The sequence below is a fragment of the Meleagris gallopavo genome, chromosome 5 (genome assembly GCF_000146605.3).
Source record: "Meleagris gallopavo isolate NT-WF06-2002-E0010 breed Aviagen turkey brand Nicholas breeding stock chromosome 5, Turkey_5.1, whole genome shotgun sequence".
Classification (NCBI taxonomy): domain Eukaryota; kingdom Metazoa; phylum Chordata; class Aves; order Galliformes; family Phasianidae; genus Meleagris; species Meleagris gallopavo.
In genome coordinates, this window is record NC_015015.2 from 5,330,841 (window position 1) to 5,346,324 (window position 15,484).

The 15,484-nt window shown below is 43.4% G+C and overlaps 1 protein-coding gene across 1 annotated transcript; it reads right to left on the reverse strand.

Moving 5' to 3' along the window:
• Positions 1-282: 282 nt before the first annotated feature.
• IVD (isovaleryl-CoA dehydrogenase) lies at positions 283-15,478 on the reverse strand. The gene is made up of 12 exons (XM_010710854.3): positions 15,474-15,478; positions 12,729-12,818; positions 9,990-10,041; positions 8,066-8,235; positions 7,604-7,697; positions 7,038-7,174; positions 6,234-6,330; positions 3,547-3,640; positions 2,807-2,888; positions 2,439-2,543; positions 1,507-1,579; positions 283-1,396 (listed from the first exon to the last, which is right to left on the reverse strand). The coding sequence occupies exons 2-12, from the start codon at positions 12,804-12,806 to the stop codon at positions 1,263-1,265; spliced, it is 1,116 nt and encodes a 371-aa protein (XP_010709156.2). The 5' UTR covers positions 12,807-12,818; positions 15,474-15,478; the 3' UTR covers positions 283-1,262.
• Positions 15,479-15,484: the final 6 nt, after the last annotated feature.

Sequence of the window (15,484 nt, forward strand, 5' to 3'; positions counted from 1 at the left end):
TGAGGCTGAGAAGCTGCACCTACAGGTGAGCTCTGCAGTGTTCCTACGTGCTTGGTGACCAATTCAGGCTTTTCAAGCCATAGTATTTAAAAATTCACTATTAAGCTACTGCCACCTAGTAGAGATAGACTACAAGCAAAAAAATAACAACACTAAAAGCTTTAAATTCCATATGTTAAAACTTCTGGGAGTTTGCCTGTATGGCAGCTGTTTAATTCATTCTTTTGTTGTATTTACAGCATCCAAACTTTCAGCATGATTCACCCTTGAAGACTGGCAGTAGAGAGTGCAATTCTCTTTAATAAGGCGAAATTCAGTGTGCTCTATGTAACATACACTAAGGACAGCCACAAATACTGCTGCTCTTGCTTCATCTTCTTCAGCCAACCATCAGCAGAGCAAGAATGCATGCTTTTGCCAAAAGAACAGTCTTCAGAAAAAGGAAAAAAAAAACAAGAAAAAAAACAAATAACCCCAAACCCAAAAGTCAGCCTCCCCCTGCCTGCTTCATTCATGGATGTCACAATACAGGCCTGACGTTTTAACTGTTCCTGGAATGATGGATGGCAACACTGGTGGATGAATAACACAGCAGGAGGCAGTCCATCAGGGAGGCAAAGGCTTTGGGCTGTGCTAAAATATCTTGAGAAGCAGCAGGACTAGGAAAGGAAGTATGCACAGAAACAGATGTGGTATTTTAATGAAATTTTAAGATCATCACCTTAAACACTGGTTGGGCACCCACGATGTTCAAGCATTCCAAATGGCTGCCCCCACAATGCAGTCGGTGTCACATTCCCCAAAACAGAAGTTATTCATCCCATTGGAAGATCTCAATGGGAAATCTCTCTTTCCAGTGGCAGCATGCTAGCTGCTAGCTATTAATGGCACACCGTTTTAAAAAGAGAACTAAAATCATACCCACAGACATTTTTTAGATCGAGTTTCTGAGTCAAATCCAAGCAATGGCTTTCCCCTGGTTCCAGCCACGCTGACTGTTGCTTTGGTTGCCATATGTCCTGTGGATGAACCTCAGCTTGGCAGTGCTGAGATTTAGGATGGCTTATGGACAGGATGAATCAGGCTGATCACAAGAAGAAAACAAATACATTTTCCTTCTATTCTGCAGTCTGATTCATCTGATCACGGAGCAGACTTCACAAGCGTCAAGACAAGAATCACAGAAGAACAAAGTTGTGTGCTCCAACCTCTATGTGAAAGGCCTCGTGGTGCTCAGCGGGCTGCCCCTCCATTGCTGGAGGTTACTTGAAGGCTGCATTGAAGGCCCTGCCAATGACCAGCCTGCGCACCTCGCTGGTGCCAGCTCCGATCTCGTAGAGCTTGGCGTCACGCAGGAAGCGCCCCATGGGGTAGTCGTTGATGTATCCGTTCCCACCTACGATCAGAACCAAGGCTCAAGTTATTGCTTTTTCTATCATTTGAGGGGCTGAGAGGCCTGCTCCTGCAGTCTCCCAGAATAACACACTGGCAGTGACTGTGCCTTACCGAGACACTGGATCCCATCAAGAGCCACCTGGGTAGCACACTCTGCTGAGAAGAGGATCACTCCAGCACAGTCCTGCGAGAAGAGACGCAAATAGTGACAGAGGCACAGAAGGTGTCACCTGCCCTTTTCCCCCCATCTGTGCTGCTCTGACCTTTTCATTCCTCTACAGACATCTGCTAACAAACCTGAACCACTTCATCACAAAGGCACAGGATTCATCCTCTGCAAGCAAGAAGCTGACACCATCTTTCTGTCACTTTTGTCAGACTACATGAAGGTAGAAAATAGAGTGCAGCAGGGGAGCTGCTCTGCCTCACAAATGGACATCATACCCCCTGGAGACCAACATGATTTGATTTGGGATGCAGGGCTCTGCTCTGCTAAACGCCTGGTTCTCTCCCCCAACAGACACACGGCGATATGTCAGTTGTGTCAGTGACAACACCTCAGGATGACAGCCATAGCCCCTTACAGCTGGCAGGGTACTGTGTTTGGCCTTCCAATAAAACCTACCCCTTCTGCTACATCTGTTCCCTTGCACAAATACAGTTTATTTTTCTTGTGTTGTGGGGCTGGGGAGGGGAAAACAAACACTTGGAGAACTCTGACTGAGTCATTTTAACCCCCAGTATGCCCACACTGCTCATGATGAGGAACCAGGCTGTCCAGCAAAGCAGTGGAGTTGCCATCCCTGGAGGTTTTCAGAAATGTGGAGATGTGGCACTGAGGGACATGGTTGGACTTGATGATCTTGGAGGTCTTTTTCAACCTTAATGATGCCATGATTCTATTCAGGAACATGGCTCAGTGGGCACAGTGGTAATGGTTGACAGTTGGATTTGATGATCTCGGAGGTTTTTTCCCCCCAAGTTTAATGATTCAATTGAAGGAAGAGAATTCAAACACAACCCACATGGAACTGCAAACTCACCTTTGCATTAAAGTGGCCCTGGTCACAGGCTTTGGCCACGTTGTAGACATACTGCCGGCAGGCCATCAGCCGAGTGTACATATCAGCCATTTTGCCCTGCATGAGCTACATGTTGCAGAAGAAAAGAGACACACGTTGCAGCTATTGAAACTTAACATGAGTCCACAGGGATTGAGGGGAAATTGTTTTCAGCTTGAGCTCTGGAAATCAGCTAGGATCATACAATGCATTCCCCACGGTCTCTCAAAAAATCAGTCATAACTCCAGGCCACCTTCCCCATGGAAAGCCCTCCCAATACAGAGTGCCCCATCTTCTCTTTAAGAAGAAGAAAAAGGCAAATAAAACCTCAATTCTTTTTCTATCTCACCTGGAAGTGGCCAATTCTCTGTCCAAATGCTTCTCTTACATGTAGGTATGGAATTGCATGGTCAAGAACAGCTTGCATGAGTCTGAGAAAAGCACAGATAGGAAGAGGAAGACAACAGAATAATTAAAATACAGATTGAGCTTCCAAGACTTAATCAAAGGCAAAAAGGTTTTCCTACCTAAGAAGATATGGTGCTGTCTTCCTATAGCTCCACTCAAACAATGCTAAGAATGAATTCCAAAAGCCCATGTTTTCTTCATAGTGCGCTACACGCTCATTTGGGACATCCTGTGGGAGGGTTTTACTTTCTTAATTCAGGAGAGGCTTGAAGAGCCTTCTTACACCTGCTGCTAGGACGGTTTGTGCTGCCTTGTGTCTCCAGAAGACCAACAGAAGGGGCGTGAGCCAATTTTGTAAAAAAAGTGTAGACAAGATTAAGAATGATAAGAAATCCTCTTTCTGCTTTGCAGATGATAGTCTGTCCATACGAGGGTTTTAATGCAGAAAGGAGCACAAGGAAGGAGACAGAAGGACTGTAAGGTAAAAAAATGTTTATGCCAAGATCACCATACTCAAAATCGTGGTCTGGATGGCAAGTCCATGGAACCACCTCGCTCATGCTACACTGGAAGGCAGGGATTCCCAAACTTTCCTTCTTGCATTGCTTCTATGAGGAATGGAGAGGTGATATCAACCTGGCTAGGTGATCTTACAAACTATGAAAGGTGTCAAACCCTTACCCCAGTGGCCCACCAGACAGCACGAGCCTCTCCAGGTCCAACCCGCTCATCAGAACATAGACTCCTTTGCTCAGCTTCCCCAAGATATTTTCAGCTGCAATCAAAGAAAAATGATTTACCTGTGTGCAAGCCTAAGATAAGCCATTGTTTGAGGGTCTGTGTTCTCTGGGCAAAAGATTCAAACCCTCACTTATGTTCACCTTACCTTCTGGCTTGAGACACATTCAGGATGAGCTAAATAGACTGAGTTTTGGTGCATACACTCCCTACCACTGAAACATCTTAATCCAAACAAAGCCGAAAAGCAAAAGGCAGTAAAGAGTTACAAAGAACATCTTGTATTATATTGTATAATCTACAATTGCTGTTATTCTCTATCCATGTTCTAGACAGCAAGGAGCACTCCAGAGACCTCTCAGTGTAGTGTTTGTGTGAATGGGAGATTTAACAGCCTTGGAGGGCAAAATGGGAGCCCTCTTCTCCATCTCATCAGTTTGTATCTAATCCAATCTGACAGTGACCAAAAGCTGTTACCATCTGATGTCTGCTGAGGAGGGATTTGAAACGAATGTGAATCCTAGTCTGATATGCCTAGATCACCTCACTGAGCATTCCTAATAAAGGAATCAAAGCTTACGCAGGCAACCAGCCAAAGCTCACCACTTAGCATGCACCGGGGTTGTCTACATTGGCCTTCTGGGACTAGAAAATGTGAATTCTTGTTATCACCCCTTCCATGCGAGGGACTGAATAGAGCATTGCATGTTACAAACACACATTTCAAAGACAAGTATTATTTCTGTGAAAACAGAACAGAAAAAAGTACATTAGATTAAGAGCTGGCAAAAAGGCTCAAAGCCATGTCTTTGTGGAACAATCTGAAGAACGTACTGATGTTAGCAAACATCAATAGAGATGCAGGACCAAAAGGTACATCTCAGTAAGGTTGTACTCCTACAGGCAGGGGAGAACTTAAAGCCTATCAGCTCTGCTCTGTAGACGGACAGAGATTATCCACTCATCATGCCATAAAGAGGAACTGACATGTGCCTCAGGCTTTGATCACAAGAGATCCGAGAGGTGTAATATGCGATGTGAAAATGAGGCAGGACTTGTGGACACACAAACTCCCAAAACAAACACTCTCTTTCAGTGACAGCAGCCCAAGGACTGCATTGCCTTCTTGTTGAAGAGCATGTTGATGTGCTTTGCAGAGAAGCGCAACCCCTACAGGGGCAGAGACATGTTATTGGAGCTTAAAAGTGAAAGAATGAACCTGGCCCTCAGAAAAACTTCAATATTCCCCTTCCTCCCACTCCCCCCAAAAACAACAAAGAGAAACATTAATAGCAAACATTACTTTGAAGAGCAGAGCACAAACTCCAGCATCAGTAATAGTAAAATGAGAAAACTGTTTAGAAGTAATGACATTCTATAGTTTAAAAAAACAACACCACCATCACAAAAACAAAGAGGACCGAACCAGGGAAAAGGGAAAAGGGATGGATAGGTATGTAGGAAGCTGAGAAACATGTGCTGATTGCACAAGGAAGGGCAAGTTTGCTGGCTGCACATCACAAAGAAACTCTGAGGTTCTGAACCAACTTTTACCAAATCAATATGACCAAATGAATGCAGGGACAACACTCGGTATGAGAAAAAAAACACTCAGTGGAGCATGGCTGACAATGAAACCCATATGTTTTAAAGCAGATGGAATTGCAGTGCTAGAGGAAGACATCTGAGAAAAAGATTCTGCAGACATATGAAACAACATCAAACTGGTTCAGTTTCCAAGGTAGAAAGAAGATCAGAAGTAGCATTAATGGCCAGAGCGCAAAGCGCGTTATCTTTCAGTGGTGCAGTGATGTCTTTCTTCAAGTTATCAGAAAATTGAAATCTTGTTACCATGAGAACACACTGTCCTGCACAGTTGATTACCCAGATGATAATTTGAAGTCTCAGGTACTGCCCTTTCTGATTTCAGACTACAGGGATCTGGTCAAGTTAGAAATGTCAGATTTCAGCTGAAACTTCCACATTCTGAAAGCAGCTGTTGCTGCTGTATGGGGAGCGGCTTCCTCTGCAGATATGCAATTAGGAGTTGCAGGAGTGCAGATAAGGGATCTCCTCCACTTGCTATATAGTGGCTGTGAACTTTCTATCAGAAAAAAAAAACAAATCAACAAAACAGCCAGGGAGTAACAAAAACAGCCACTACAGTTGCCCCTGTTGTATTAATGATGGAAAGGATGTTTTTTCTTTAAGGCCTAGACACCATAGAATTGTTATAAGTAAAGCAGAAGTCTCTCTCAGGTGATCTTCTGTGATTTTGGGGAAAAGAAACTTTAAGACAAGTAAGTTCTCTTACTGATCAGATGGGAAGCTCTAGCAACAGCAATCAGAAGTTTCTTTGGAAGCCTCATACAGGTTTTGTGTACGAGTCAAGTCCCTGAGGGAGAAGTGGGAGCGATCCAGCACAGGATGTGTTCACTCATGGAATCCATCAGACTGCAATTTCCCAACTTCACCAGCTCTCTTGTGAGGCTGCTTAAGAGCAGGGAGCCATCCACAAAGCCCTTTGGATCACAGTCTGAACATGCACGCAATCAATTAACTGATTTACCTAAGCAAGAAGAGAGTGCAGCGCCCCACATGCATACTGCCACAATTTGGAACCAACTCACCAGGGATCTTACAGTCCTCAAAGATCAATTCACAGGTGTTAGACCCTCTCATTCCCAGTTTATCAAGCTTCTGTGCCGTGCTAAAGCCTGGCATTCCCTGCAAAGCCAAGACATCAAAACTAAGGATTACAAGCACTGACAGTGACAGAACTATGCTAATCTCTCCGTCTGGTAAGTCCATCAGAAAATTTACTGATCTCTGAGAGTTTATTTTATTAGAGCTTCCTCATGGGAAGGAAGATGTGCAGAGTGTAGTCTCAGTTAACTAAAAGGGAAGAAAAACCCCGGATTCCTGTTTCCCAAGGGCTCCCTATCCAAAAGATTCTGATGATTTTTGCCTGAGTGTTCGGGTTGCTAGAGGATTCCAAAAGGGCAGCAAAAGAAAAAGGGAGAAAAATGAATAATGTTATTTGAACATCTTGGTATTAAAAAGAAGGCAAGAATGGAAAACAGGTTAGTAGGATATTTATAGAGCCTCCAACACCTCTGACAATTCTGGGCAACAAGCAAGTCCTTCTTTACACAGATCTTGTCCTTTCTCTCCATATCTCTAGTCCAAAAGACTGCGTGCTTGCATGCCCAAATCCAGGAGCTGACAGCTGCCAGTGCAATATGCCATGTCACTGGGGCAGAGGACAAATCTCATGGGTTTATAAGGTTCAGGCAGGGAATAGTTTGTCTTTGAGCAAGGGACTGACAAATACTGAATTGGTTTCTAAACAAACCACTTAGTGTGAAGAAGGTAGCTTTAAAAGCATACCAAGATAGAATTGTGAGAATTATTAAACAGTAACTGAAACCTACCTTCTCCACAATGAAAGCAGTTATCCCTTGGGAGGCTGGAACAGCATTAAGGTCAGTTTTAGCATAAACGATGAGAACATCTGCATCTGGCCCATTGGTGATCCAAAATTTGTTCCCATTCAAAACATAGTAGTCCCCTGGAAGCACAGAGCTGCAGTCTGTTAGTTTGTAATAGATAAACCAACACTTACATCCTCACCCCGTTTATTTCAAGGGTGATCTTTAAGATCCCCATGAACAACATGCACACATCCCTCCCCAAAAAATCAAGAAAACTCATCACCTCCATTTCCAGAGTCCAAAGACAGCTTAATGAATGCCTGACAAACTAAGGCTCCTGGCACTGGTTCCATCACATCATCATCCTCCACCACCATAATCAGAAGTCTATTTGGGATCTTCAACCACCCACCCCGTGTCTTCAGTACCTTGTGTTATCATGCATTGATTACTCTGGGAGGAAGCACAAGGCTGCCAACGTGGCCTGAGAAATGCTGAATGGCATTAGGGAGGTTAGCTTCAGTTTACAGGAGACATTTGTGCTGGAAGCTCACGACAGGCTTTACCTTTCTTGTCTGCCTTCAGCTTCATGGACACAACATCAGACCCAGCATTGGGCTCGCTCATTGCTAAGGCCCCAATGTGCTCCCCACTAATGAGCTGGAAAAGAGAAACAGAAGAACCACCTCTGGCACAACTTAAGGACATTACATCTCATCCTTATTCAAACTAATTCAGTCAATCAGTGCATTTCAACATAAGTCTCAATTATATACTCAATTTTAGTTAATGAAGTACTACTAAGAACTTGGTTCTTACTCTTCTTGTTTCATGGCAAGTAATTAAAGTGATTGCACCGCCCGCATTGAAAGCCAGTGAATGAGGGCATTAAAATACACCTGAGCTGCAATGAAGACAACTTGGGGTCACATATCACCACACTGCACAAGGCTCATTTGAGGAATCAAAAAAAAAAGAAAAGAAAAGAGGAAAAAAAGCCCCAATCCTGCCACTTCCCAGCATCGTACCTTGGGCAAGTACTTCTCCTTCTGGGCTTCATTGCCATTCCGCACCAGCTGGTTGATACAAAGGTTCGAGTGGGCTCCGTAACTAAGCCCAACAGCAGCTGATGCACGGGAAACTTCCTCCATCACCAGCACATGGTCTAGATAGCCCAGAGCAGATCCACCATATTCCACTGAGAAGAAAAAGCTTACATGAACCACCACAGAGTACATCATATATGCTCGAGATCCCAGGGGTTGGGCTCAGTCTTGAATAAGATTTGAGACAGTTACAGGAGAGCTCTTGGGTTTGAATGGCACTGTCTCTTGGCTGAGCACTTCTGGCTTTCCCCATCCTCTCTGAAATTCAGTTTTCTCATCTTAAAGAAAACACACATTTGCATACAAACAAATGCAGTCACAACCAAAAGTAAAAGATTTGTTTTACAGGCAAGGAACAAAGGATTGTACTCATAAGAGAAGAACTATAACAAGAGGACAAACAACAGTCAGGGAAGTGATGTGCACTTACTGGCCCTCAGCATGAATGCTGGAGCAAGCAGCAAGACCAGCAAGAGCCGCCATGAGTTCACACAACAGCCACTGGCTTTAGATGCGGCCTTTCTCCCATGTCACTCACTCCGACTCCTGTCTTTATCTGCAGGGCCACTTCACCCTTTGAAATCACCCCAATCAGAGTTTGGGTTTTTACCCTCAATATCCTGAAAGATGGGTTTATCTTTTTCTGACATATACTAAAACAAAAGATTTTCTACTTGTTCCTAAAGTGCTGCTTGGTTGGGTGTTACTGTCACATGCTAACTCTACCTCCTACAGCAAAACCAATGCCATTAGAGAAAGCACACACAACAACACAATAAGAAATGGAACGTTTGGATCAGAAAGGTTTTAGAGCTGAATCTCAGAGGGAATCAAAACAGACAGCACTCATGAGGGAATGGCTTATTTATAGTGTGGGAAATTGCTGCAAGCCTCAGGCACAACATCAAAGAATAAAGAAGGTAAGAGTGAGAAAAAAATAGGAGCAGCAGTAAATTGGGAAGAGTAAAGAGAGAGAGCAGGAAGAGACTTCCAGATTCAGTGCTACTGAAAGAAGTGCAGAGGCATTATTTCAAGGTGCTGCTGTTCAGCTTGCTTCTGCAGAAGCCTTTGCACATGCACATGTAGAAACAGAGCTTATGAAGGGGAAATAAAGGCCCCATTGGCTGCTTTTCAACACTAAGACTTCTCATTACACTGTGTGCCTCAGTAATCTGTAATGTTAATCAGAACACTTTTCAGCTAACCTGAATGAGGCTGAGGAAGTTTACCCTATTTTTTTTTTTTAATAAAGTTCTGTGTTGTCAGTTCTCCATTAGCAATCACAGCTTTCCACAATGTCTTTTATATCCTGTAACTTCTCTGATTAGAGCTGGATGTTTGCTCTGAGATACTTTTACCTGTAGCTCAAAATTTACAGCAAATGGAAGCAACATACTCAAGTTGCACGTGTTATAGCTAAAAAAAAAACATTTCTGAGTAGTCATTTTTAACTGTAAAAGCTATTTTGTTGCTGTCCAGAAGTCTTCCGAACCAACTTGTTGCTGAAGGATAAGGAAAGTGCCCAGTTTCATAAAACATGAAAACAGGAGCTTCTAGCCAAAAACAGCCACTGCATCACAAACAAGGATGCACAAACTAGAAAGGCCACATTTAAGTGGTTTCTTCACTGGAACAGGTTGCCCAAGGAGGTTGTGGATGCAATGGAGGCATTCAAGGCCAGGCTGGATGTGGCTCTGGGCAGCCTGGTCTGGTGATTGGTGACCCTGCACATAGCAGGAGGGTTGAAACTACGTGATCATTGTGGTCCTTTTCATCCAGCCCATTCTATGATTCTGCAATTCTTCTGTGTGAAGCATCGCCTGGCAGGTGGTGAGAGTGGACTTACCAGGAGCTGTGATCCCCAGAACTCCCAGTTCCCCAAGTTTCTTCCAGAATTCCTACAAACACAGAAGCAGCAATCAGGCCAGTGGGAAGAGAAGTAGCTCCCTGGACACATGGATTTACCTTGTTGGTGTGAGACCTCAGAGATAAGCACATCAATACCAGTTCCTCCTGCAGCAGCAGCTTCACCCTTCAGACTAAGAACCCACACAGCTTTAAGGACATTAGTTATGCTACAATCTGTTGACTGAAGGAAGGTAACTCATAAACCTAAATTTAATTTGAAGCAGACGGGTTCTAAGATTTTATACATGCCCAATTTAAGAATTTAGATGAATTTAAGCCTCCTATTAACTTCAAAAACTGCACTTTTAGATCTTCTTATGCTGTATCTAGCTAAAGATAATTTAAGACGTTAGGATTTAAATTTGTATTTGCCTTTTACCTCATACAACCTTGTCGCACTGTGTGGGTCTATTAGCCTGTGACTGCTGCAAATAGCAGATAGCACAAGTTATCCACAAGCGAGACTCTGGAAAACTCTGAGAAGAGTTGCAATCGCTGAGCAATTTAAGACTCTTTCAGTCAAACAGAAACTGGTATGGAAAGCCAAGGAAACTTCCTTCTTTAAAATCTCTTCGAAGGAAGTATTAAAGTTGAGGCAGGAAAAACAACTACTGAGGCAGGCAAAGTTTCTGGAAGAGCTATAAGAGCTGGCCTTCTGGTGAGCGCTTCAGACTTGGAGATTCAGATCCTTTATCTTCATAAGAGCCACTCAAGCACATGAACTTCAGTGTTTTTGGATACCTGATGCACATGGGAACTGGATAAAGTTGTTGTGTATTGCTGGACACACACCCTACAAAGCTCATCTGCTATAGGATGGGCTGTATTCCCTGATTTTCCTTTGCTCCTTTCCCAGATTTCTCCTTCCAACAAGACCACTGCATAAGCAACTGCTGCTCTGTAGCCACGTGATCTGAACTCTTCTAAACACGGAATTGTTAGCACTGGAAGGGACCTTTAAAGGCCATCTAGTCCAACGTCCCTGTAATGAATAGGGTCACCTATAGCTCCATCAGGTGCTTAGAGCACCATCCAGCCTGACCTTGCATGTCTCCAAGAAGGGGGTTTCCATCATTTCTCCAGATAACCTGTGCCTCGCAATCCTTATCATAAAACACATTTTTCTTATACCCAGTATAGATCTCCCCTCCTTTAGTTTGAAACAAGTTTCCCCTTGTTCTATCAAAACAGACCCCTCTAGAGAGTCTGTCCCCTTCTTTCTTTTAGCCCCCCTCTTTAAGACCAAGGCAACTTGCCATCTTTCTCACAAGCATCCCTGGTAGCAATGACACTGCTGTCAGCATGGCAAGAACAGCCATCGCCTTTTTTATTGTAGGACAGAAATAAAATACTTACAGATATGCTTTCAAATGAGAACAATTGAAGAGAAATAAAAAATCATAGAATCCCACTAGAATCATGGAACGGTTTAGGTCCCTTCCAACCCAAACCATTCTTTGACTCTCTGAATTCATCAGTTTCAGTACTTTTATGCTAACAAAACTAGAAGTTGCTTCCACTGACCAACAATCTGAAGTCTCACCACAGGAGGTTCAGACTGGGTATTAGAAAAAAAATCATTCATGGAGAGAGTGGTAAAGCAACAGAGGGCTGCTCAGGGAACTGGTGGAATCCCCATCCCTAAAAGACTGTAAGAAATGCGTGGATGTGGTACTAAGGGACATGACTCAGTAACATGGCTTTGGTGGGTCAGGTTGACAGTTGGACATGGTGATCTTGAAGACCTTTTCCAGCCTAGATGATTCCGCAAGACACAGAATCGGCAGCTGACACACAACATAACACACACATCAGCTGTGCCTACCACAAAGCATCACAGAGGAAAAGGGAAGCCGTGAGTAAATGCAGCAGGGACAAAACTACCAAGGGCCACTTTTGCTGTCGCTTCAGACTGTGGGGTCTCCTCCACTGTACAGTGGACGTGCAGGTAAATGCTTGTTATCTATGAATAGCCTCAAGACACTTCAAAAGGTATTATTCAATAGCACTGGATGACATCTGGTGCGCCAGACCAAACCTATATAGTCAACTTCAAAGCTACACATATATCCCTGAAAATATCAACATCAGAGCTCTGAGAGATCCTAGCAGATGTTATGAGTGTCTTAAGTCTTGTGGAGCTTATGAAAACCAATAGTGAGAGCTCTCATTTTCATCAATCAAATCTCCCTATTGCACACAGTTTGTTGCTTCTGTTAGGAAGAAAACTTCCAGCTCAACAGTCAAACAGCCCTACATTTCCTGCATTTGCACACATTTCCAAAGCAAAATGGAGAGGAGACTCGGATATCCAAGAAAGAGTTGTGCACAAAATGAGCCTAGCAGGGAGAGTGAAAAGCACACATCAGAGGAGTCTTTGAAGAGAGCTAGGCATAAATGCCACAATGAAAATCTAAACAAGACCATGATCAATCCACCTTCTTTTTTTTTTTTTTTTTTAAATTAGATGCTGGCTCAGTTCTTCCTCAAGTTGTTCAAAGTTATCAAAAGAAGAAACAGGAAATCAAAAAACTTTTTTTTTTTTTCCTCTGCTGCTTTAAAGTCTGAACAGTTGATGCATATCTTCCTGTGGTGCAGACTGAGTCTTTGTCTAAACTTACATACAGATCAAAGTACAGACTACCATCTATTTCATAGGCACACATCAAATACTTACCCGCATGCCTTTAAATTCATTCTCCTGGTCAATTTGTTGGGCCTTTGGAGCCAAATGCTCTTGACAGAACTTTGTCATGGTCTGTCTAAGCTGGGAAAAGAAGTCAGGAGAAATGCATGCGTTACACTCCATCAATCTATCATCATCATCTCCTTCCCTGGGATACTCCCAGCATCCACCACTGGGTAATTCTATGATCTCAAACCCACAAAACACAAAATCATAAAGGCTGTTAGCTGAAATACAACACAAAAGGCCCTGAGCTTTTTGAAGAGTGGATTTAACAGAAATCCTTCTCTTAAGTTCTCAAGAGGGAACTGAAGTTCCCCTTGATATCCAACCTAAAATGACACATGAGATAGACACATGCTACTGAACTATTGCCTGCCTGCACCAGGACTCCAGAGGACGTTTTAGGAAACTTTCAAAGTTGACAAGCAGAGCTTATGATTCATTATCCTCCTTGAGTACTTGCTTAGCATTTCATTTAATTTTACGAGCATGTCTGCAGTAAGAACATGTGTTAAATAACAAGTGTGGCTTATCAGGCTGGGACTATATGACCTATCCTGATACCTTTTATAGAAGAAAAACGTCATCAAATCAGGTATGCTACTTGTTCTAAGTGTTGAAATAAAATAAATTCAGAGTATTCTCCCAAATTTTAAGGTTCATTTACTTACATGCATTTTGCAGAAGTCTGTATATATTCCAAATAAACTTAATATCTTAAGTGTTTATAATAAGAAGACTTTAAAAAAAAAAAAAGTAAAGATGTTATAGTAGAGCTTAAAAATCCATTTTTAACTCTTGGTTCTTTATTCCCTTACATTAATGTCAGTGAAGAAACTTTCTGCTGTTTAACCAAAACATTTAGAAGGGACAGATGCAGCAAAGCAAAATCTGCCTAGTCTGCTCTGCCTTTCTCCCTTGTTTCAAATTAAAAAAGATATGTTAGTTGCCATGGCTACCCAGATCCTGGATTCTAGTACCACCAAACAAGTTTATCCCTCTCTGGTAGACTTTTTTTTTTTTTAAACCTTAATGTTTCCATCACGACAGAGTTGACAGCAGTAAACTTGACCATAAAAATTGGACAAAGAAGAAAGTTTAAACACATCCAAAACATACTTTAATCAGAGACTGGAGGCTGTATTCTGACAGGCATCTAAAACACTTTAAAACAGCTTATATAACAGTGTCAAGTGCTTTTAATGCATAGATTAACCGACATTACCAAAGATCTATTTATGGTCTTTACCTAGCTTCTCTGTAAGAGACATATAAGTTACAAGACTACTTTCACCTTTTTATACCTGCTGAACACACTGAAACATCTTTATCAAGCTGATAAAGATATAAATCACAAAAACCAATAAGGTAAGAAAAAAAAAAAAAGTGGTAGTATTATTGCAGTACCACATTCCTCTACACTTCTCTGCCCAGAGAAGCTGTGGGTGCTCCATGCCTGGAGGTGACTAACAGCAGGCTGCATGGGGCCATGGGCAACCTGATCTGCTGTGTGGCAACCTGCCCACAGCAGGGCAGGGGGAGCTGAGGAGGCTTTGAGGTCCTTTCCAACCCAGCTCCAGAACTGAGAAGCACAGAGGAAAGTTTCATTGGTCTGGACGAACCCTTTTAAGATACTGCCACTATCTCGGGGCAAGTGAGAATAGCAGAATATAGAATGGCTTGGGTTGGAAAGAAACTCAAAGATCATCAAGTTCTAAATCTGCTGCCACAGGCAGGGCTGCCAGCCACTAAATCAGGTACTAGAGCAGGTTGCCCAGAGCCCCATCCAACTTAGCCTTGAACACCTCCAGGGATGGGACATTCACAGCTTCTTTGGGCAGCCCATTCCAGTACCTCACCACTCTAAGCAAAAAACTTCCCACTGACATCTAATCTAAATCTTTCCTTTCTTAAAGCCATTCTCTCTTGTCCCTTCACTACCTACCTGAATAAAAGGATTATTTCCCTCTTGTTTATAAGCTTTCTTTAACTATTGGAAGGCATTGGATGGCATCCTTTCCTTCTGTTGTATCAACTGCACCACTCAGCTTGGTGTCATCCACAAACTTGCTGAGGGTGTACTTGATCTCATCATGTATGTCATTGATAAAGATGTTAAAGAGCACCACCCCCAGCAGAGATCACTGGGGGTCACCACTCATCATCATCCTCCACCTGGACATAGAGTCACTGACCACAACCCTCTGGCTGTGACCTTTCAACCTATTCTTTATCGACCAAATAGTCCACTCTTTGGATTCATATTGCTCCAATTTAGAGGCAAGGATGTGGTGTGGGACTACCTCAAAGGCCTTGCCCACATTCAGCATACTATGCTGATGCTAACACAAGGCTGTAAAGCTAAGAACTAACATACTCAAGTTTTAGGTCCCCCATTGGCCAACAGAGAGCGCTAGAGGATCCAATTTCTTTGATGACTGCACCTCTGATCCAATCAGCTCAATCCGAGTGCAGCAGACTCGTTTACCTAAAAACGCAGCCCGCGGGCTGTGCCACCCATCTCACACAGCTCCCGGACAATCTCTCCGCGGGGCACGGCGGACACGTGTCAGCAGCGCACTACTGCGGATTGGCCAGCTCCTCGCAGCCTCAGCCAATCAGCGCCCTCCAGCCCTGACACACCCCCTCCCCTCCCCCCTCCCCCCGAGAAAAGCGCTCCGCCGCGCCGGGCCCACGGACAGCGCGAGGGCGCACAGCCGGGACAGCGCCTACCTGCCGCTGCT

Bases quoted from the DNA above. Each gene is read 5' to 3' on its own strand.
- IVD (XM_010710854.3), bottom strand. From the start codon at position 12,806: ATGACAAAGTTCTGTCAAGAGCATTTGGCTCCAAAGGCCCAACAAATT. The intron at 8,236-9,989 runs GTAAGTCCACTC...TTTTCTTCTCAG, and splicing joins TCTGGGGATCACAGCTCCTG to TGGAATATGGTGGATCTGCT. The intron at 7,698-8,065 runs GTACGATGCTGG...TCTCTTTTCCAG, and splicing joins AGGAGAAGTACTTGCCCAAG to CTCATTAGTGGGGAGCACAT.